This window comes from Trachinotus anak, unplaced genomic scaffold, assembly GCF_046630095.1.
Source record: "Trachinotus anak isolate AG129_WGS33_773 ecotype Australia unplaced genomic scaffold, CSIRO_AGI_Tana_v1 ptg000005l, whole genome shotgun sequence".
Lineage (NCBI taxonomy): Eukaryota > Metazoa > Chordata > Actinopteri > Carangiformes > Carangidae > Trachinotus > Trachinotus anak.
In genome coordinates this window covers 9,210,959-9,234,401 of record NW_027273856.1, presented here as the reverse complement: position 1 = coordinate 9,234,401, position 23,443 = coordinate 9,210,959, and the positions used below count along the sequence as shown (strand labels likewise).

The 23,443-nt window shown below is 42.3% G+C and overlaps 2 protein-coding genes across 2 annotated transcripts in view; one reads left to right on the top strand and one right to left on the bottom strand.

Annotated features, from left to right (window-relative positions):
- The first annotated feature begins 594 nt into the window (after nucleotides 1-594).
- Nucleotides 595-6,059, top strand: hacd4 (3-hydroxyacyl-CoA dehydratase 4). The gene is made up of 7 exons (XM_071478254.1): nucleotides 595-743; nucleotides 1,678-1,784; nucleotides 1,923-2,050; nucleotides 2,153-2,262; nucleotides 3,129-3,235; nucleotides 3,910-4,017; nucleotides 5,241-6,059. Coding segments are annotated over exons 1-7 (645 nt in total). The 5' UTR covers nucleotides 595-741; the 3' UTR covers nucleotides 5,324-6,059.
- The window catches only part of focad (focadhesin), a 51,206-nt gene continuing 33,291 nt past the window's right edge, over nucleotides 5,529-23,443 (bottom strand). Inside the window, exons 21-44 of the mRNA XM_071478253.1 lie at nucleotides 22,303-22,424; nucleotides 22,112-22,204; nucleotides 21,608-21,696; nucleotides 19,231-19,272; nucleotides 19,020-19,128; nucleotides 17,868-17,984; nucleotides 16,819-17,057; nucleotides 16,654-16,743; nucleotides 15,262-15,409; nucleotides 15,021-15,140; nucleotides 14,285-14,407; nucleotides 14,101-14,178; nucleotides 13,524-13,595; nucleotides 12,497-12,599; nucleotides 12,271-12,351; nucleotides 11,815-11,943; nucleotides 11,615-11,730; nucleotides 10,654-10,914; nucleotides 9,693-9,782; nucleotides 8,608-8,785; nucleotides 8,349-8,446; nucleotides 7,505-7,756; nucleotides 7,213-7,288; nucleotides 5,529-5,870 (exon numbers count right to left, since the gene is read on the bottom strand). Of these exons, the coding sequence (XP_071334354.1) occupies nucleotides 5,797-5,870; nucleotides 7,213-7,288; nucleotides 7,505-7,756; nucleotides 8,349-8,446; nucleotides 8,608-8,785; nucleotides 9,693-9,782; nucleotides 10,654-10,914; nucleotides 11,615-11,730; nucleotides 11,815-11,943; nucleotides 12,271-12,351; nucleotides 12,497-12,599; nucleotides 13,524-13,595; nucleotides 14,101-14,178; nucleotides 14,285-14,407; nucleotides 15,021-15,140; nucleotides 15,262-15,409; nucleotides 16,654-16,743; nucleotides 16,819-17,057; nucleotides 17,868-17,984; nucleotides 19,020-19,128; nucleotides 19,231-19,272; nucleotides 21,608-21,696; nucleotides 22,112-22,204; nucleotides 22,303-22,424 (2,900 nt within the window). The 3' untranslated portion in view covers nucleotides 5,529-5,796. The remainder of the gene's footprint in view (nucleotides 5,871-7,212; nucleotides 7,289-7,504; nucleotides 7,757-8,348; nucleotides 8,447-8,607; nucleotides 8,786-9,692; nucleotides 9,783-10,653; nucleotides 10,915-11,614; nucleotides 11,731-11,814; nucleotides 11,944-12,270; nucleotides 12,352-12,496; nucleotides 12,600-13,523; nucleotides 13,596-14,100; nucleotides 14,179-14,284; nucleotides 14,408-15,020; nucleotides 15,141-15,261; nucleotides 15,410-16,653; nucleotides 16,744-16,818; nucleotides 17,058-17,867; nucleotides 17,985-19,019; nucleotides 19,129-19,230; nucleotides 19,273-21,607; nucleotides 21,697-22,111; nucleotides 22,205-22,302; nucleotides 22,425-23,443) is intronic.

Here is a 23,443-nt window from a genome sequence, read left to right as displayed (position 1 = left end):
TCAACAAGAGGAGAACTCAGAGAGAAGACCAGTGTCAAACATCATACACCAGACTGCAAAGAAAAAAATTCTAATTCATAGGGAATGATCAGGATCTGCCCCAGAATGTGATGGGATCATCTCTGGTCCACGACCCAGCCCTCCACCATGCTCGGGGCAAATCGGGTCAGTATATGTTTTGTGAGACCCTGCTGACAAACAACAAACAACAAACAAACAAACAAACAAACAAACATAACCTCTTATTTCCACATGTCAGTAACTTTCTGTCTTTATGTTTTAATGTCATAGATTTTGAGGTGAAGCAGATTCTGCATATTTTTGATGATTGGCGAAAAAGGGGTTTAACTTTTTTCTGCTGCAAATTCTAACATGCTAGACATGGTGTGTGTGTGTGTGTGTGTGTGTGTCTGTTGTTCTCTCCTTCTCTCCTCTCTCTCCTGACCTCTGTTTTCTCAGCAGACAGCTGGTGGTTTTCGTGGAGGGGGGCTGGGACTATCTGATGTCAGACTCTCACACATGGACCGTTCACTTCCTCCTCGCTGTAACAATCGACCTGAGGAAACTCACACATTGCAGCATTTTTCTGCTTCCAGTTGAAGGAGGATGAAGTAAGAGGCGGGTGTGTGTTCACTGCTGCTCAGACACACAAGCTGCACCTGGAAAATGAGTCTGCTGAAAGTCAGCTGGGGATTCTGAGCGGCTCGTCTGATCTGAGACAAAAGGACCAAAAGAGGGAGAATGTGCGTGAGTATTTCAGAGTAATGCAGCAGTGTGTGTGTTCTCACTGAGCCAGGAATGTTCTGTATTTCCAGGGCGTGTTGAGGAATAACAGGCGACTCAGCTCTCACTCACAAACAGCTAAATCACTGTAAAGGAGGCTTGTTATGACCTGTTGCTCTGCAGGTTTTATGTTCAAGTTTTAAAACTACCAGGGTGTTTTCTTTAAATAATTTCATCCCTTATCTGCAGTCAGGAGTGAAGATCTTTATCTGTGTTGATGTCATGCAACCAAAATGCAAAAATCTTTCATTTGTTATTCTGTAAATAATTTTATTTGCCTGTATGTTTAAACAGTACTTTATCCCAGGGTGTGTAAAAGGAGGGTTTCATGTGCCAGGTATTGTCAAGTGACAACTGAGCATGTGCAGTATAAGTGTCATCACTCTAGCATGATTCTGATTGGAAGGATAAGATTGTTGTAACCATCCTCAGTCTCTCCTACTTTAAATGTATATTTTGTTACAGCACTTGAGACGAAGTGTTATGTTTCTATGTAATTACATTTATTCAAAACAGCTGGAAGTGATTCAGTGTTGGCAGTTGTACAGTAAACTGACCCATCAGAGATTAGACAGATACATAGATAGGCAGATACTTTACTCATCCCTTTAGGCAAATTCAATCGTCCAGCAGTTCACACATATGCAGTTTAGATTCATAGTGCAGGTGCACGATCCGCTGCCCTCAGCTGAGATGTTAAACAGCCTGACGGCAGCGGGGACAGAGGATCTCCTGAACTGGCTGCTGCTGCAGCTTTTGTAGGTTTTGACCTGTCATGACAGGAAGAGCACAGGCGTAAGCGTTAGCAGGTACTGTCAGAGTGCCCTGACGCTACTCATAAAAACTGGTTACACCTGAGTCCAGAGTGTGAGAGTCTTCTGTTTTCATTTGCAGGTTCAGCTTCAGGCTTGTCTACATTTTCTCATACAACCTCTTCCAGTTCTGTGGACACACGTGGATACTGGCTAACACCATAGCCAGGTTCTTCACGTTTGGTCGAGGTGAGCGTTTCAGATTGGAGCCCAGTGGGTACGAAACTGATGGATTTAAGACCAACAGGACAGACCAGGTTTAAACTCAGGGGAGTAAGAATAAGATAACTTCCATTAATGATAACATGTGATTACCTGACATTGCAGATGCCTTGGCAGACACCTTCTACTCCGTTGCCTTCGTCATGGGTCTCTGCCAGCTGCTCTCCATCCTCGAGCTTTTCCACATCGCAGACGGGATTGAGAAAGCCAGACTTCTTCCTCGCTTCATCCAAGTGTGTAACCTCAGTGGAATCTCATCATTAATCCTGTTATCAGATGCTTCATCTGAAGCTCTTCAGCATCGGTGAATGGTGCCTGGTGTTCTGTTATTTCAGGTGATGGAGAAGAACCTCCTGCTGATCATGGTCATCATGCTGGAGGAGATCCAGAGTAAACCAGTCGTGTGTGTCCTGTTCTTCTTGTGGAACATTTTGGACCTCTTACGGTACCCACATTGCCAACGTCTTGTTTCATTTCATCTTCTCTGTTTGTGCTTTTTACAGCAGATGGACAACTACAAATGGCAATTTCAGGCCTTACAAGAATACAGTTTTTTTAAGACATTTTTTGGGGCATTCATGCCTTTATTTGACAGGACAGTAGACAGTAGATAGTGATAAGAGGGGCAGAGAGAGGGGGTATGACATGCAGGAAAGAGTCGAACCAGTCGGGGTCGAACCGGCAACTCGACTCCGAATCTGTTATCATGTGGTACACACCCTAACCACCGAGCTATGGGGTTGCAAGGATACAATCTTTAAATTTATTTTACACATACTCTATTTGTTTTGCCTCCAAAGGCAACAATGCACAAGGATGATGGAGGTAGTCAGCTGGGGTGTTCATTTATCTGTGAAATAGATATCTTGACATTTACTGTCAATCATGGTCCTCAGAGGACACGTACTAATAATGTGCAACTGCTAAAGAACGAAACAATGAGCTGAAAGAAGATAAAGCCCTGAAAAGCCAAGGAGAGCTGTGGTTCTCTGCAGCTTCATCAATCATTCATTACAGTCATTGAAGCCACTTCACTTCATTTCATATATATATATAATATATATATATATATATATATATATATATATATATATATATATATATATAGGTATATAGGTATATAGAGAGGTATAGAGGCAGGTATATAGAGAAGTTCAGTAGCAAAATAGATGACAGTTGAATTGAATTCATTGTGGAGTGTAACATCAACCAGAGTGATGTTGCACCATCAGGAATAAAAGGTTTTCACATGTTCATCTACTGACTGAATAAACTGTGCCCAGTGTTCTGATGTGTGCTGTGTGATGGCAGGTACCCACATGAGCTGCTGTGTGTAATGGATACACCCTCCATCGCCATGCTGTGGACCCGCTACACACTGTGGATCCCCTTATACATCCTGTCAGTCGCCACTGAAGGTGACCAGTTGATCAATACAGAAACTCAACAATAAGAGCTTGACCTCACATGAATGTATCAAAAACTGGCATTGTGTAGGGGAAGTCGAGTTTACACAGGAAATGACTTTGCAAAGCACAGGCAATGATAAAATGTCAGGAAGTGTGTGAGGAAAGCAAATTCCAGTGGAGTGTGTGTGAGTGAGAGAGAGAGAGAGAATGCTGAACACACTCTAGTGAAGGGACACAGGCTTAGTAGTGAAATTACCTCTGACACTGTCTTTTCAAAACACCAAACAGTGTTAGTCACAGCAGGACGCGGTCTTTATTAGGCACGGGCCATATGCCATATTTTTTCATATTGAAAATAACATTTTTATATATGACATATTATATTATATTAAAGGTTATTTGTAATGAATAACACCTGAAATATAAAATATAATTATGAAAAAAAACAACAGAAAGAGAAAACACAACAATTTAATTTAAATCAAAAATCACAATATTATATCGAGATATATTTTGGATATCACCACTTCATCATCATATCATCACTTTACTAGACTGTAGCAGATTGATTCAGGTTCTCAGTGGGCCTGTAAACAACGTACTGTAATAAATAATAATAAAGTTCAACTTATTCAATGTGATCCATTTCCGCTGAATACGATGGGTTTCTTTGTCTTGTTCAGGTGTCACTGTATACCAGGCCCTGCCGTACATTGAGCCAGCGGCACTGAGCTCCGCACGCAGCCCGGGCCCTGTCCCCCTGCTGCTCTGCCTGCCTGCTCTCGCCCTTGGTAAGTTCGTTCGGCAGCATGACGCGCGTGTTGCTGTGACATGCTGACATACAAGCCGAGAGGTCACAAGTGAATCTCTTTAAATGCTCATCAGATGGAAAATCACCGAACAACAGATTGTAGCACGATGAAACAAGATTTTAAAAGTCTAGAAACGGCAGAAATGATTTTAGCTTTTGTCGCACGTGAGCGCGGTTATGAGCTCTCAGACGGAGCTCTGCGCGAGGCGTGTTTCTTAGTGAACAGCAGTCACGTGCAGCGGGTGCAACTTCCTGGAGTCTTGTCGCCAGGGTGAGGCTCATGGCCCATGGTGAGGTTGCCAGGTTTTGGACCATCTTGCCTGTGAAGACCAAAATCTAAAGCAAAACCGACCATATCTGGCAACGAGTGCTACAGCTGGAGAGGTTGCACAGAACCACAGGGCGGATGGATACGCTTGTTTGACAAGAAATAGTTCCAGCAGATAACTCCCTCTAAAACCATAAATTGTCGTTTGTAGTCGTGCTAGTGGTCATTGGTCAGTCAACGGCCGAAGAATCACCGTGAAATGAAATGAAATTTTGTACCAACATTCATGGTCCCTGAAGGATGAATCTTAACAACTCTGGAGACTCTGTGACTTTGTTTAGCGCCATCACCAGGTCGAAGTTTCCCTTTATCCAATAATTTGGTTTCTGACCAAATACCTGTAAAACTAACGACATTCCCATCAGCCTCAGCTCTACGTTTTGTGCCAATTAGCAAATGTTAGCATGCTAACACAATAGATTAAGATAGTGAGCATGGTACCTGTTCAACATCAGCATGTTAAGCATTATCGTTGTATGTTAGCATGCTAATGTTAGCATGTAGGTCAAAGCACTGCTGTGTTGAGACTGGTTTGTCCTACCTGCCCGATCACAGCCTCACAAAACCTGGAATTAGACAGTTGTGATTTCTTGCTTCAACTTGTAGCAACCTCAGGGAGAGAGACTACAGACACTGCCTAACAACTTACCACCAGACATAAACCTACCATCTCACACGGTTTAGATTTGACTTGATTAACTAGACTATACAGCTGTCTCCAGCTGTGTTTGTACTTAATAACTGTACAGAACATTTGCACAGACAGTTGTGCGATGGTCATCCTTTTGCAGCTGTTAGATCTGTGCCATAAATACAAAATAACTAGAGCCACACTTGTTTTTGCCAACTTTCTAACGGCAGTGTCATCTTTTCAGGAGCCTCTGTCACAGTGTGGCAGCTGCTGAAGGAGAGACAACACCACCTGGGCAAATGGAACAAGAAGATGAAAAGGAAATAAGTCAAAATTTAGTCAAAGAACTAAATGCTTGGACAATTTAAGTCTAACTATTCTAACTACTTCATGGAACTTCCTGGAAAGTGTTTTTTTTTTTTTGTTTTTACACAAAAAAAAATTTAATTGAGTGAGTTTTTGTTAAACATATATTTAAGAAGACCCAGAAACCATAAAAAAAATAAAAAAAAAATTACACCAGACCATTGAAATCTTTCTGTTACACTTTTAATGGAAATACAGTTTGACAGAGCACATTCCTGTTAACATCACTGTCACGTGGCTGAAGCGGAGCTACGATGGCGGCGCAGTGTTTCTGTCTCAGCTCAGAGAACCTGAAAGTGTGTGGAGCCTCAGCACGGTCAGAGACGTCCAACAGGCTCAGGCAGGAGAGATGTGTTAGAGCTGCAGCACTGTGTTTGCCATCAAGACCCTCTGTATGCGTTGCCACGGTTACAGTATGTTGTGGCTCCTCTCGGCTACCAGCCATAAGCTCTGGTCCACACGGCTTTCTTCTTGAACTCAGCGGAGGACTTCAGGGCCAACAGAGCCGCTGGAACAACAACACAGGGACGATCAGATAAACCAAACAGTGACTTCTCTTTTCTGCCAACAGTGTGTTTCTTGTGATTGTGTGATGTAACTGTTGGAGGAGGGACAGTTGTGTTTACATTCAGTGTCTTATAACACATTGTGTGTAACATACGGACTGATTCACTTCCTGATAAAAGATTTACAAAGATGTTTTTTTTTTTTTTTTACATCATTTGATTATTGTTAGCTTTAGTAACATTAACATGTCTCCTTCAGTTAAATTCAAGTCTTATTTTCATCATGAATTTTAGTTCTGTGTTTTAGCACAGTTACCACAGCAGCAGCTGTTGTTCCTTGGAACAGAAACTCTAACTGTTGACTTGGAGAAGAAATCTTTCTGGGCTGGTGGAGAAACTGTGTCTGCAGATACATTCATGTTACTGAATAAGACTCTACAATAAAACAAACGTCTTCATTTGTGCAATTTTCACATGATCATTTAGTTGTTATTTGTTTTCAAATATTGCTATTGTGTTTCTGTTGTCAACAAATATTTTTCATCATAGTTTCCTTTGACAAAATTTACGGTGGCTCTATTGCTTTTTGGATTTTGTGTTGAAGTACCACAGTTTGCCACTAGAAAACTAGATTTACCACTTGGTGGTTGTCTGCCTCCTCCACTCAGACTAGTTTCAGATCACATCCCAGTTTATCCAGAGTCAGATCAAATATGAACCATTTCTGTGAATTTTTGTCATAATTGCTGTGTCAAATCTTGAGTAATGTCTAAAAAGTGTTTTGTGAGGTCACACTGACCTTTGACCTTTATCCACCAAAATCACTGACCCCTGCTCCCAGCAGCACACAGCTGTCACCGACGTCATTAGATGTTCATACTTGATTTAATGTAGGTTGTGATGTCGGGTAACATAAATAATGTCAGGATGACGTCTAATGCCAACGTCAATTCATTTTAATGCAACTATAAATCTATCTACCTGCATGCCTGCCTGCCTGATGTTTGACATTTTGTTGGTTTAAATTTGTGTTGTTAATGAACCAATATCCAAAGTCTTCCAAACGTCTCATGTCAGCATCATACTGACGAAGAATAACGACACAACAACGTCATTTAGCTGACGTTTGATTTTTTCATTTCAAATTAAACTTAAACATCTGTCTGACGTCAGAGTTGTTCGAGTCCAATGTCTCTCTGACGTTCCACTGACGTCTGATGTCTGCTGGTTTAAATCCATGTTTACTCTCTCAACAGGAACATGTCACCAGCACAATACCCAATCAAAACTGAGACCTGCTCATCAACATGTGTTTGTATGAGCTGCTGCGACTGAGTTTTTCACCTTTGGCTGTGCTGATGGTGGCAGTCGACACACTCTGGTCAGGAGCTTCTGTGAGGCTGAGAAGCCAGTCTATGAACTGAGACAGACACACACACACACACACACACACACACACACGCATACATACACACACATTACACACTGTCATCAACTTCTCCACAAAAATTGTCAAACAAATGTCAGTGTATCATCAAATCAGCTGTGACCCCCGTCAGCCTCAGGTGGGGCTGTCAACTCCAAACTGAGGGATGTGGGTTTGCCCTCAGAGGACTGACGGTGGAGAGACACTGACCTTCTGTGTCTGGCTGCTCCAGGGCTCTTTGTCCAGAAGCAGAGCCAGGCTGTGGGGCATTCCCAGCAGGCACTGCAGCAGGGCCTGGTCAGCCAGCGACTCCTCTCCGTAGAGACTGTGTTGCAGAGCTTGAGGCTTGGAGCCCGGTTGCCAAGGAAACCATTGGGCCCTGATGCCGTAGAGGAGGGGCATGAAATGGTCCCCCCAGGAAACTACAGCAGCAGCAAAGACCTGGAACAGGAAGTCTGTGGCCTGCAGGAAAATCAAGGATGTCTACTCTCAGCTCAGTGAAACACTGCCTGGAGAGTCGCTGTAGCTCATTTTCAATATCACCACGACAAGTGTAAAACCTACGAAAGCCCTGAAAGGCAAGTGAAAAGTTTTTCTTTTTTGTATATACACGTCAGTTTTGTAAAATCTGTATAAAGAACCCTGAGAGGTCCCCCCTGCCCAAACATATTTTTGTCAGATGGAAAAAAAAAAATTCATCTTAGAAAAAAACCCTTGGGAGATAAGTGAAAATAAGAAAAATTATCCTGCCCCCCCCCAAAAAAAAAAAACACTTGCCTTCAGGGTTTCTGTAAAAACCTGTTTAAATTTTTAACTTATGTTAGAGGACACGAGGACACACCCAGTGACTGCAGCTGCATTCCCAACCACTTCAGGAATGACAAGTCATTCCACCTGAGGAATATTCCACCTCCATCTACTCAGCTCTTCAGATATCATCTGTGGCATGTGATGACAACTCTCTCTCAGCTCTGGAACCACCACACACACACACACACACACACACACACACACACACACACACACACACACACACACACACACACACACATACCAGTTTGGTGTCTCCACTTGTGACTGCGGTTGCGCCGTAGGCAACATTTCGGATGTGGCCCATCAGCTCCAGGAGCCACTCCATTCGTCTGGAGACGCCTGTGACACAGAGCATACAAACAAATCAATCATAAAAACATCAAGTGTGGAATTATACGCCCCCCACAGGCCGCGTCAAAGACGCCGCTGTGACAGACACACAAAGCTGAAAGGACTTTTCTCGTATCATGTGAAAGCAGCAGGAACACTTGTGCTCTGACCTGTGTTGGAGCTGGTGGCCAGGCGACACTGATAGAACGTCTGCAGGAGGATCCAGCCGACTCTGCGGCTTGGCCAACCACGAAGCACACCAGCGATGATGTCATTGAGACCCAGGAGGGGAACTCTGCCCTGGGAGGTGAGGTATGCCAGGATGAAGCACGTCTTCTCCATCTGAGTCTAAAAACAATAAAACCCAATTTCAATTAAACCTGAATATCCTCCACTGATCTAAACATGATCATACATGTATATGATCTGGTAAAGTCATAAGCTTTGTCTCCATTGAGGGGCCACATTCTTCAAAGGCTGCGTTTGAATACTGACTGTAGCACAGCGGCGTGAAAAGAGTGTCCAAATTCGAAGTCTCCTTCAAATGTGAAAAGGATTGCATCTCTGGTTTCCTGGGAAATAAATGAATCCAACTGGTGGATCCGAAGATTCATGACACACTAAACAAAGAATCAGGAGAACTCTGTGAATAAAACAGTATCTGAGGGTAAACAGGAAATCTTCCGGAGACCAGACCATCTCATTTTGGTTCAGCTCTCGTGGTCTTTGGAGGCCACGCCTCTGTAGACTGTGTCCTCTAAAGGATGTGGCCCCTGAACTGGACACACTGAAGGTCTCTCCATAATTATCTTCAGTGTGTATCTCTATTCAATATATTCAATTCAATTTATAGTTGTACCAATCTTGCAACTGTACTTTTTCACATTAGGTTTTCTTAATGACTGTATGTGAAGACCGAAACAAAAAAGTCAGTAACACTCACTAACGAATGCTGCTCACGTCTAAACTGATCATATTTTCAGTGCCATTTCAATTTTCTACAAACATCAGAATAATTTGAAAGATGCTGCAGCTTGAAGTTAGTCAGTGTGTGTCAGAGTGAAGATGAAAAGTCTTGATGCTGAAGCCATTTAACTTCTGCTGGAGCTCATTTCATTTCACAAGGTGAAGTCTCTTTCTGTCTGTTTTCTTTCTGTCTCTCATGTTTGTCTGTTAAGGCTGGAGCTAGTAATCAGGCTTGGGTTAGCCTAGCTTAGCATACAGACAGGCAGCAGGAGAAACCATCACACTGTACCTCTGTGACTCGAGCAATCCGATCGATCTCTGTATCAGACATCTCAGACAGGCACCTGGTGACTCCTGTGTACAGATCCACCTCATGGTCCTGAAACCAATGAGTTCACCATTACAAAAAGACTGTGACTGTAAATAACAGAGCCACCTGGCACAATCACAGCTGATACAGATGTATTTTTTGAACAATACCATGAAGTACAGGAGGTTAAATTAAAAGAAAACAAACTTCACAATCAAACACAGTAAACATGTTAAAATGTCTTAAAATGTTAAATGTTTCATGTTGTATGAGAGAAGCAGCTTCAGCTTCAGTAAAAGAGTTTGAAGAAGCTGCTGAACAGTAAATGTTGAAACCAAATGAAAATTTAGTTGGAAGTTTCAGCCTGAAACGACAGTTTGTATAAACTCTGAACTCAGCTGAATTAACATCAGTGTAAAAGTCTTTACACAGGATGTAGATTTTAATTTGTAATTTTTTCAAAAGTCAACAATATTCTGACCAATCACAACGCAGCTTGCTGGGACATAGAAACAGTCAACATGGCGGATCGTCTGATTGTTTTGTTATTATAGAACCAAAGGATAAAAATGGTTTTTCCTCGTATTCAGAAGAATCAACATCACGTCATCATGACTTGATCTTGCCTTTTTCTTTTTGACTCTGTTTGTTGTTTGAGTCGGTCCTGATGTGACGACCTCAGGAGCTGAATGAAGCTGAAGGATCAGTTTGAGACTGAAATCATTCACATGTGATAAATGAGGCTGAATCAAGAATCAGCTGGAGTGTGATGACTGAAAGCAAACAAACCTTCATTCAGTACTGAAAGCAGCTGAAGTGTCAGCTGAAGAGTAAGAGATGAAGGCAGCTGAGGTGTGTATCTGTAGTCTGGTTTCTGAACAGTGGCAGCAGCAGCTGAAGAGAGGATGTGATTCTGAAAGTGGAAAGACTCAGTTTCTACCTGGATCTGGTTTGGCAGGAGGCTGAAGATCTTCTCTGTGGTGGAGCAGAGGAGGGTCCAGCAGTTACTGGGCGGGTTTGGGAGGGCCATGGCCTGAGCAAGGCCCTGCAGGAGAGAGTGGCACAGGGACAGGCGATGGGGTCGCAGGTCCTCCTGGAACTGCTGCAGGCCCAGACTCTCCACGTAGACCTGGAGCTTGTCCTCGGCAACATGCTTCATCCATGAGCCCAGGGTCTCATACAGGTGAGCTCGGGTCTGACACTGGAGGAGGGAGAGTTGACTGTAAAGGTCTCCAAAGACAAAGTCTGACAGGCAGCACTGGCATCAAACCAGAGTTTCTTTGTGGGCTAAGTATCAGAAACGGATCTGGCTGTTCTGATCAATAAAGAACTGAAGGAAACAACACTCAGCCTAACAGCTGTAACAGTGATGGTAAAATAAAGTCTGATCACTGTCTGACTCACCTCTGACACCTGCTGGTGGTAACTGTTACAGCAGCCGTATCATAAAATATGATCATGTGCCACAGTTCAAGCAGAAGGGCTTTAATGACCCGAAACTATGCTTTTATTTTGAAAGCCACAGTGAGAGATAGACAGGAAATTCAAGGAGACATGGGAGGGGATGACATGCAGCAAAGGGCCACAGGTCAGACTCAAACCCGGGCCGCTGTGGTTAGGACTAAGCCTTAATGGTACATGCTTGACCAGGTGAGCCACCGGGGAGCCACTTTTTATTGTTTTTAATCTCCCGTTTCTAACGTGTTTCTATTCCTCTGTAAAGCGTGTATATTTTTTTATAAGAATGAGAATATAATGATCTAAAGCTGCAGGAGAACAGGAAGTGGCCTCCTTCATCATCAGTCATGTGACTGAGAGGAAACTCTGACTTTATGTCAGTATATGATGTTGATGCTCGGTGCAGTAGACTTTCTCTACAGCTGTACTCAAGAGGAACTCACACTGAGACTGTGGACCAGGGGTGGTGACAGCCAGGAGCCCAGGAAGAGAGCCGCACTCTGAGAGGACTGAGCCTGACTCGCTGCCAGAACCACACACTGATGCTGGACCTCCTCTCCTGTAGAAGACAACACGGTTCAACAGGCTGCTGCGACTCTGCTCGTCTGTGAGGTCAGATGTATGACTCAGTGAGGAATGTTACCGAAGCTGAGCCTCATCAGAGGAGACAGGACTGCGCTCCAGTTTATGGGCGGGTACTGGAAACTGGCTCCAACTGATGCCAGGGGGGTCAGCGCAGTCCTCACCAGAGCTGGAGGAGAGAACTCTGGACCTGGGCACAAAGGAGTTCAAATTATCAATTGCTATAAATCAATGCATCTCGATGCCACTCAGGTTTGTCTCAGTGATATTTTATGTGTTTGTGCTGCTGAGAAGATAAAGTTGTAAACTCTACTTTCACAATAGAAGATTTAACAGGGTTTCTGCAGGTTTGAAGTGAAATTAAGAATTTAAGACCACTGTGATGCAATTTAAGACCTGTCTCACATCCATCCTGGCAAAAAATGTTTTTTTAAGACCTGTTAAAACTGTATTTTGGACTTTTTAAGACTTTTTAATGATCCACAGAGATTCAGTTTAACTAAACCCGTCTACACACCTTTCTTTCCAGCCTCTGAGATGAAGTCAACAACGGATCTGATGACACTTTTCTCTGGGAGGTAACTGAAATCCTGAGGAACTGAGAAGACGACAGACAAAACATATCACAACAAACAGCAGCTTCCTGCTGTGAAGTCAGACAGTAACTGATGCACAGCTGGACTGAGGTAGGAGGAATGAACTGATTCAGGTTAATGTCCTGAGATCCTCCATGTTGCTCCTACCTGCTGTGTGACTGTGGCTGGTGGACATGTGCGCCAAATGCAAATGACCCACCAAACAGGCGCTGTTGGACTGTAGACCAATGGCTCCTGAGAACGTGATCACCTGATGTACATGAAGAAGAAAAGACAGATCAGCGTAATGTAGGTTTGGGTTGATGTTCTATAATATCAAATATTAGATATTTCTCACCATGTGCAACATTTTTCATAACATTGTATATATATATATATATATATATATATATATATACATACATACATACATATATTTTTAAATTGTGCACAGTCTGCCCTGCTGCTGAGTCCGACCCTCATTTCACTGCTTTTCTTACTGCACGTTGCATGTTGTCTCATGACAAATAAAACTTGGAATTCATATAATGATATTATACCCCCTCGTATATTGCAATATTTGGACTGGACTGTACCAAAATATTACGTTTTGGATATCATCCAGGCCCGGTGTCATTACAACTAACAAAACAAATAATAACAAAATAACAAATGTCTTGAAATGTCATGTCAATTACATTTAAATACATTATGTAATATCTTGAATACAGTAGGAAATGTGGTTTTATGGTTGCACAAGAAGAAGAGCTCAATCATTAGAGCTGACAGGGGACCAAACTTCATGCTGATCTGGTATTAAAAAATGAGTTGTCCTGAGGGTGGTTCCCGTGGTACACTCACTGAAACCTGCACAGGATACTTTGGTCAGATGATGGTGATAGTGACAGATGACAAACTGAATTTGCAACACATCAAGACTGGAGGAGGATTCATAAATAATAAAAACTCTATAAATAATAACAGTGGGATGATTTCACAGGTTTTTGCCTTTTTACTTACAGTGAGAGAGAGACAGGAAAGTCAGGGAGAGAGAGACAGGTTGACATGGAGTAAAGGGCATAGGTTGGGCCTGAACCTGGGCCGCTGCAGTCAGGACTGGTCCTGGACGCCATGATTCCAAAGTTTTGACCAATAATAAAATCAAACAGCGTTAACACCACACTGTGTGACCCACCTGTGTGATGGCTCGAATGACCTCGTTCAGTCTGCTCTGCTGCTGGGAGGACAGCTCCAGCTCACTTTTCAGCTGTGAAGACAGCGACAGACACATTCATGATCTCACACCGCCAAACACTCCATCATTAAACATTTTAAATCCATTTATTTCCCACAGCGCAATGATTTCCAGATTTAAAAAAATCTCAGTTCCTTTATAGAGGACACACCTGATAAAACAGCAGTTGACACAGGAGTCACTGAGAACATTAACCATGTGTGAGTCATGACAGTGACAGACACCAGGACCAGGACTGAAGCAGCTAAATGGAACTCAACCATCAACTTTATTATTCACACCTGAGCTTTACCTTCACCTTAACTTTGTCCTCTGTGGGGCAATGTGAAGCCCGGATGGTTAGGGTGTATACCACACCTGTCTGTCTCTGGTTCTATAAAAGAAGCTTCTGTGAAAGGAGCCTGGAGGAAGTCCTTTCTGATAAAACGGTTCTTCAACAACAGAACCAACGACTCCTTTTCTGCTTCTCTGCTGCTTTGCTCTTAATCACAGACACATGAGACAGTGGACTTCTCACCTGAATAAGGTAACTTTCAGATCCCACTAGAGCCACCAGTCCGTTGACTGACGCCAGTCGCTGCATAGTGGGGCAACCCTGAAACACAGAGACATCTGCTCCTTAGTGTCTGAAGGTGTAAACAGACTGAATCTATGGAGAGTGAATGAACAATGATGGTCCTCTCTTCATGTAGCTGCAGCACCTCAGTCAGTAAGATCTTGATCCAGGCAGCCAGCAGTCGAGGGTGGATGTCCTCTGCTTTACCATGGCCGGACAGTGACAGGCCGTGGATGGCCAGCCCCAGAGCCAGGGAGAAGCCTGGGGTCTGGACACAAGCAGTGAAAATTAAACCTGTTTCCACTGATCTGGTTCTACATTTGTCTTGATTTTAGACAATGATGTTCATGCCTGAATTCAAAACCACATATTAATGTTAAAAACTGTACAGTTGTCTACAAAGAGCCACATATTTACTCTTTATTTCATGATATTAAAAACAGAAATAAATGTGAAAAACGTTGAGCACCCGACTGACTCAGTGCTCCGTACTGTTGAGCACAGGCGTGGAAATATTCTGCTTTGGGGCGCAGACTGAAGGAAGAATGGATTCCACTAATTATCAGCTGATTCTGGAGGAAAAGTGAAAGTGAAAAGAGCCTGGACAGTGATCCAAGGCAGACCTCAAAATCCACTGGAGCTTCTGGAACGACCCTCACTGTCCTCTGACTATACATCATTTAAAATCTGAGGGTAGATTTTATACAAAGTGTGTGAGCAAATATCTCAGAGCCTAAACCTGCAGGAAGAAGAACAGACTGAGTCTTTGCTGGGTTACTGAGCACTGACTGAGCAGGGTGCCCAAACTTCTGCACACAAGTGTATACATGTCCACAAATACTTCCTCCTCATCCCAGCAGACACATCACCCTCCTGCTGACCTGCTGGCTCTCCTCAGTCAAGGAGCGCAGAGTGTTCATGACCTCCTCAGCCTTGGCAGCGTCTATAAGGCCTCCACTGAAGGCGGAGACACCCACACACGCCACAGAGTAGGCCAAGACCTGCACAGAGTCAATATCATTCCACTACTGCAGAACAGTTTTAGGACAGTTTTTTTGGCCTATATGGTTTAGGTCCACTTAGTTTGGTTTATTACAGCAGAAGAATGTGCGAGTGCTGTACCTCCTGCATCATGCGTCCCTGCCCGCCGCTGTCCTGCAGGCTGGACAGCAGTTTGTCCAGTGTTTGGGCCACATGGATGTGTTGGTCCTTCTGTCCGCTACTGCACAGAGCTGCCAGCACCAGACCCAGACCCAACATGCAGCCAGTACTGAGGAGAGGGAAGAAGTAGAGCTGTCAGATCTCTCATCCTGGAACACCGGCTCTGTCCTTCAGAAATCTGGTGAGTGTAGTTTTTGCTAGTGGTTCTCCAAGTGTAATCTGGGGACCCACAGGGGTCCCTGATGGTGTTCCAGTGAAAAGGGGAATAATTCATTTTCACTATGACTCCATCCATAAGTAACACATTTAACATGTCAGAATGCTCGACTACTTTGGTTTCAAAACACTTTCAAACACTTTCTACAATAAAACATTTTCTCAGATAACAGTCTGTGGTCTAATCTGTGTTAGTTTAGGGTCCTTGATCCTATAGTCATGCTGACAGTGTAGTTGTGGGGATAGCAGTGTTAGTCAAGAAAGAACTGTTGACTCATATAACTTTTCTGGGTTTTTTTTTAAATCAGCCCATCTCTCATCTGTGAACTTCAGTTTGTAAGAGGTGCAGTTAGTAGGTTTTGGATAGTCCAGCCCAAATATCGTATATCACGGGGTTGGGGGGTTTATTTGTCACATTCCAAGGTTTAATGTACAGTGAAGCAGGGCAGTGAAATGAGGGTCAGACAGAATTTTTGCTGCAGATTTAAGTTTTTGATGCACAGGTGCTTTTTCAACTCAAAAAAAAAGTTATCGTTTTCTATCTCTACTGATTTACATGGTCATGCACACTCTTATTTTCTTCCATGTTGACTACAGTAATGCAGTTTATGCTGGTGTCAGTCAGAGCTCCCTGCACTGACTGCAGCTGTTCAGAGCCTCTGTCTGTCAGAGTCTGTTTAGATCAGACAGGCGACATCATTAGTGTCTTTTAAAATTCTTCTTAAAACATTATCTTATCAGAAAGCTTTTATGAATGTTTGATACGTTGTTGTGTTTTATTTTCCCACTGTACAGACAATTTATATTTTTGTGTAACTTACTTCAGTTTTGTGATGTGTTTTTTTAGTTCCCCTTCTTCATTCTGTTAAGCACTTTGTAACTTTGCTAAGAAAAGTACTACATAAATAAAGTTTATTATCATTATTATAAATATCACATATAGAGGAAAATATCAGCCTAATAGTTAGGAATGCTAAAAATGTATGAACACAATCCAACACAATTTCAATAGAGCAGAAGGAAGTTTGGTGCGTTACAGTACTGATGAATGAAAGAAGTGACAGTCTACCACTGAGCAACATCACTGTGTTACAGCTGAGCTGGCTCTGGTGTCATGTCTACAGACTGAGCACTGACTTGTATTCCAGGTCGGGGTTGAAGGAGCAACTTTCCAGAGCGTCCAGAGAGCTGAGGAGGAGATCAGTGTCCTTCTGAGCTGAGACGTCACTGATGGACAGAGACAGACAGGTGAGCACAACAGTCAGTGACAGGTTACAGCACATGTCTGAATCAGTGCAGTACCTGAGGCGCTGATGGTGCAGACTGGACAGCACCATGCCCATCGCAAGGCCAGAGTGGAACTGGACAGCCTGGGAGTCGTCAGCGGTGGGTGAGCCCGGCAGGCCAGCCTGCAGAGCTGACAGGACCTGGACCAGGCCGTCCTTCTGCCACACCACCAGCACCGGGACCAGCAAGGACAACGCCAGACTGGCACAGGAGCGAGCGATGGCGCTGGCTGTGTTCTCACCTGAGTATGAACGCTGATGAGGAGGAGGAGGGTGTCAAAAGTCTGCAGCCAAACAGTACAGCAGCTGATTCATTCAGCCAATGAGGAGGAGCTACTGCTCTGTGTTAACTCCATTTCACATCTGAACCATTTTTCTAATTAACAGTCTCAACACATCTTAACAACTGAACAGCTTTAACACGTCCTTTTCTCTTTCTCTGTGATTTCCTGATTTCTCCAACTGTTGCCTCTGGATCCGGATCAAGACCAAGGTCCAACTATTAGTGAGCTTGGGACTACTGTACACACACTGAAAAAAGAGGGTTAGTTTAAGTTAATTTTTGGGGCATTTTTATGCCTTTATTGGGATCAAGAGCAGGGAAATGACATGCAGCTGGGATTCTAACCAGCTGAGAGTTGGACTGGGGACTCACTGCCCAGGGCATTTGCCCCTAAGAGGTCTGGCCCCTAACTACTTGGCTATCAGGTCTCTCTGGAGGGTTTTTATATCAGGCCTCCAGGCCTCAGGACAGAGATTCTTCAGCTCCACAAGCTTTTACCATTCCTGTCTGCATGCCTGTCATTCAGGGTGTTCAGAGCTGCTGCCTGTGTGTTCCAGCACTGTGCTCACTGGTTAATCTCAATGTGTAGTTGTTATTTGACACAAGGTGAAGCAGTGGAGCTGTATATATTATTCAGTTACTTGATTTTTACTCATGCTGTGGGAAATGCTGCAGTGCTTACTGCTTAAAAACTAACCTTCTGTACACTGAGCCCTGAATCCTTCTACCTACAGCTGCTGTTGTTGCAGATAAGGACACAGAAACATCACACTGAGACTTACATGTAGGAACCATGGGAAAACTTGTCCTCTGGCCTTGTAGCTGCTGCTGATGATGCTGAGCAGGGTCTCGAGCACAAATGACAACCAACTGGCTGTGGGCACAAACTCTGGTCCAGCCTACAAAGGCAAGTCAGGAAACAGTATGTGCAGAGCTGATCACACCACCAGACGACCCTGTAGACCTGCCTGTACCCTCACACTCACACACTGCTTTATATGGCACCATGTTCTTTTCTTTGTGTGATGACACACCTGCAGCTACACAGCCCCCACACACTTTAGTTTTCTTAGATTGTGACAAAAACACAACTGATGACAAATAATTCTTAATTTAACTTTTGTATGTTGAACATTATATTAAGTTAATTCATCTTAAGTTGTTCTAATCTAGACATTATCTGAAGACCAACATGAGGACACAGCTAGGTAATATGAGCTGAGGGTTGATAGTGCAAACCTGTTTGTATGACCAGAAGATTTTAAAGTCATCTCTGTACCTGACTGAGACAGTGAAGGGATGAGTATAGTTGTTATATAAGAGCAACACTGTGTGTTTTCATGGGATTTTATGACAATTTAAAAAAATACTGGATATTACAACACAGCCTGGCTACAACTGTTAAATGTTTAAAGCTGGGCTCATTATTTGATGTCAACTCAGTTCCATAATCACCTTTCAGCACATTGTCATTCAAGTTGTCTGAGAGCAAACCAGACATCTGCACTCCCACTTGATTCTGTTTTCAGGCTGTAGAAACTCCAGCCTGTGATGGATGACTTTGGCCAATCACAGGTCTTTACAGAGAGAGAGAGAGTGTTCCTATTGGCTGTTCAACAAATGCAGCTGTATGTGCACGCCCCTTCATATGGACAAGTGTCAGGACCAGTAAAGTGTTTAAGAGTTGAAGAGAACTTGATGTTCTTCTCCTGGACAGGTAACAGGCTGCTACTGCTAATGCTAATGCTAATGGCTGATTGTAAAGGTACCTTTACAGCTGTAATGATGATGTGATGTCTTTAACAACTGATGAACAGATCAGCTATTCAGTAATAATTAACTCTAATAATACTAATACTAATAATTGTGTTAATTTGATTAATCATAAATTCTAATCATCTAAATCTAATTTTGATAAACTCAAACTAACTTACCCCGAGGCTGCCATCACTGTCAGCCGGCAGGTTGCTCTCATATTTAGCGAGGACAGCAGCCAGGCTGCTTAGAGCCAGGATGGAGTTTCCCTGAACAACAGGACTGTCCCTGCAGGGCACATTAACACTTAATTTAACACCGTGTATCAGGCTGCACGTGACAGGTCTTCCTGTCAGTCTAAAATGTAGCGATCACAAGCAGGAGACTCACTTTGTAGCAGCTTTGATGACATCTGTCAGCTGATCTCTGGCCCTGAGAGGAGAGACAGATACAGAGGACTGAAAAAGAGAGCGTCATTACTGACAGGTTGTTCTGCTAATGCAGTGAAGTATGAAAAACCGCATGTGTTCAAAGACAAACTAACTCACACACGCTGTTGTTTCATCTCACACAGGTGCATCTGTCACCTGCCTGACACAGCAAGCAGATGTTTGTTCTAGTAAGATGTGAACCACTGTGACAAATATGAAGGCAAATACCTGTGTTTTTCATTCAGTCTGTTAATTCCTAATATTTTGTACTGACATCCTAAATCTTAACATCATGCTTTTAGTTTTAGATTATTTTTTTAAACAACACAAAGCAGTAATTCCATCTCTGAGCTACCAGCTAAAGTGATGAAGCCAGTATATCTCTGCACAGCCTTCTTAACGATGGAAATATTAGAGAGCAGGGGCTTAAGTTTATTTTTTCCTGAAATGCCAAAGCATTTTAGTCTGAATTTGACTGTTTGGCTCATTTCAGTGCTGAGTTTTACTAAGCCACACCTGTTACCTGTGGTTCACCTGGCCATGTGTCACTCAGAAAGCAGTAAGTGTGACAAGTTAACAGAGTAATAATGGTCTGTTACAAGTTTAAAAAGTGTTAAAATGTGACAAAGCCAGTAATGTATTCTTTGTTAATCTCAGTCTTGATGGTTAAAAACTGAGATACATGGTGGTATTATCTGTGATCCAAAGAGGTCTAAGTCTGGGATCTATTGTTTTGTTTCTGCCCACGGGCCTGGCGGGAAAATAGCATTAGCCTCTGTTGTTGGAATAAAATGCTTGTTTTTTCTGACGGGTGTAACATGTGCAAACCAGAGGAGAGGCTCAGAGACCGATACAACACACCCTGTTTTTGCTAGAGCTCCAGAGAGAAAGGTTCTTATTTTCTTCACATAAAACTATTGAAAAGTGTGAAATATTGCACCTTTAAAAATACTGCAAAGGGCAGAGTAAAAAAAGATTTATATTTGTTAACTTGTGATAACATCTGTAACATTTCTAATATATTTAGAGTTTATTGATTGTTTTTCATTTGTGACATCATGTGTATTTTCTACCTGCCTGGAATTAATTTTTTGCTCTTGGTATGAATGCAAATTTTATTTTACTATGTAAACATTAATAGTATTAAAAAGATTTAATATATTCAGACTATGAGCTTCATGTATTTATTTTGCAGTGTCTACTGAGATTCTTGGACACAAAAATGTCCTTGGGGATGAAAAAAAAAAAAGCAAAAATGCAAACTAACCATAGCTGCTGGCAAAACTGAACAGGCTACCTGAGCTTAATGTGTAAACTTGTAAACTTAACAAATTATATGTTGCTAAACAGTATGTGTTTGACCACAAGTAATCGGTGTAAAAAAGATTTTGTACATTTTTTTTAGATTTGTTGCACATCATAGAATTCTGAATAAATGAAAAGCATCCTTCTAACTCAGTCGTTTACAGAGCAAACAGACAAACAAATCAGAAGCAAATACCTACTTAAAAAAAAAATCAGTCAGACAGAAACTGACCACACTACAGGAGTGATGTTTGTTTCAATCCTCAGCATTAAATACGATTGTTTGAACTTGTTGTTGTACAGATATTGTTGAAGTTATCTGATATTTGGAGATTTGACTTTTAATGATGTAATATTTAATGATGTAATATTGTTTAGACTGACAGGGTGTCAGTCAATGCTTGTTTGTTAGTTTGTTGTATGTTTTGTGCTGTTTGTGTATGAATGACCATGTGGACCCCAGGAAGATTAGCCACTGGTGTAGTAGAAGCTAATGGGGATCAGAATAAAGAATAAAGAACTGCAGTGAGTGAAATTAGAGCATGAAGCAGGAATTCACAGTATAAATGTTTCTTGGTTTAAAATCAATTTAGAGTATCTCTTTAGCTATTCTAATGTTATTCAACCACATTCAATCAACTGTCCTGTGGTTCTTATGACATGATATGGTAGCAGAGTCATGGTGACAATAGAGCACGTATGGAACAGAAAAACCAGACGTCTGGACATCAGGCTGTTCTGTATGTGACACTGTTGCTGGTGTAAATACAGGTTATTTCACTCTTCCTTTGCTGAATGCTCTCATCTTGTAGTTGTTGTTGGATCATCTCTGTTACTGTGTCACCATGTGACTTATCAGTATTTGGCACATGGGCCCGTTATTCTGTTATAGCTCAATAAATGAACAACTTGACTGATACTTGTATCAGCTACACTGATATCGGTTCTGAAGGACCTCTCGTATTAAACTGTATTTACGTATATGTGTGTATCTGTACAGGTAACAGTTTCTCTGTGTGATTGATTCTCACCACAGCCAGGCACAGTGCTGCTTGTACTGCAGCTCCTCTGGGTTCTCTTTGCCTTGTTTCTGTTGCATCTCCAAGTCAGCACGTCGACCCTGAACACAACACAAACCAAACCCACAGAAAACCAGAGTTAATGATGCCATCCATTTCATTCTCTCAAACTCTAAACAACACATACAGTTTGGAATTGTTAGGTATGGATTTTACTGCAAGTAAACCTTTAACTTACAGTCTAATTAGTAAACAAAATGACTGGACATAAAATAACCATGTAAAACAAATGTAATTTAAATGTTTTAGCTTTAGAATTAATGTGAATTTGTCAATTTAAATGATTTGCAGCAGTAAAAGTGATGCAAAGACGAGTTGTTATGATACAGTATGTCATGAAATGAAATCTTCTTGCTCTACTTAACATTGCCTGGAGAATGTTTCCTCTTTAGAAATAGTATCAGCCAGTTCTTCTATAAATATGTAATCAGTCTGTCAGTAGCCAGAAGCACAGACCTGTAAGACGGCGTGGAAAGCTCGGCTCATGAAACCCCTCCAGGCCTGGGGTAAGAGGAGGGCTCTGTGCCACTCAGACGGCTGAATGTTGACCTACACACCAAAATACAGCAGAATAAAGGAGGTTGATTTCCATCTGTAGAAACCAAAGAAGCGTGTGCGAGGCAGAGGAGGGACAGGTTTGTGTCTACCTCATGAATAAGGGCTGTCAGGGTCTGCTGGTAGCTGCGGCTGCGGCTGACGAGGAAGCGATCAATCGGTTTGCCGTTGCGATCTGTCTGCACAGGGAGCTCATAACTGAGCAGCAGACCAGCTACACGCACACACGCACACACACACAAACACAAGGTGAGCTGTGTTGTAGTTACAAACCACAAAATTTGTTCCTAGGATGCTACTGACCCACCACCACCTCCCAGTGTCTGTGCTTTGTATATGTATTCAGTCACCTCCAAGTGAACACAGTAAGCTTAAAAACAAACAGGAACAGCAGGACCTACCCTGTATTTTATGCCTCAGTTAGATTGAGACAATTTTATTATAACAATTTGATCAAGAATAAGAATAAAATAAAGTGAAATAAGTTTTTTTGACAGATTTTGAGACAGCGCCACTCTACTAGGTAATAATGTAGCAGCAGCTTTAGTTGATATTGTACAGTGAATATACATGAACAAATTTGAGATTAATCAAATTCTATACAAACAACTGACACAGTAATCCTGGGTTTTTGTTATTTTGGAAGCACTAGGCTTGGGTGATATCCCAAAAATTTTATATCTGATACAGTCCTGCCCAAAAAATGTGATATACGATATTATCCAGCTATCAATATTATTTTATATTTCAGGTATAAGTGATGCTGCCACTAAAAAGCAGTTCAAAGTTTTATTTGTCACATGCCAGGGTAATTCAAGGAAATACTGCTATATTCAATTCAATTTAATTCAGAAAATAACCAAACATTTTTCACGTCATTCCCTTAGATTTGGCTGATTACTGTGACCGGGAAATGTGCTGATTGTGCATTTTAAGTAGAATTACGGCCTCATTGTTGTTTCCTCAACCAACCAGTCAAGTTGCAGGAAATATGGTCACAGTCTCTCCTTCCTGAGTTACAGCACTGAATATTGGTCAGAAGTGTTTCTGCAGAACATTATGATGTCACAGTGAAGTTGACCTTTGACCTTTTGGATATAAAATGTCACCACTTCACACATCATTTTATCTTAGTAGACATGTGAATAAAGTGTCGTAATTAGCGTATGAATTGTTTTGTATGGTCACAGTGACCTTTGACCTTTGACCTCCAAAATGTAATCAGTTCATTCT

What these genes read in the sequence shown, in the direction of transcription:
- hacd4 (XM_071478254.1), top strand. An exon ending in CCTGTCAGTCGCCACTGAAG is followed by an intron (nt 3,236 to 3,909) that starts GTGACCAGTTGA and finishes TGTCTTGTTCAG; the next exon opens with GTGTCACTGTATACCAGGCC. An exon ending in CCTGCCTGCTCTCGCCCTTG is followed by an intron (nt 4,018 to 5,240) that starts GTAAGTTCGTTC and finishes TCATCTTTTCAG; the next exon opens with GAGCCTCTGTCACAGTGTGG.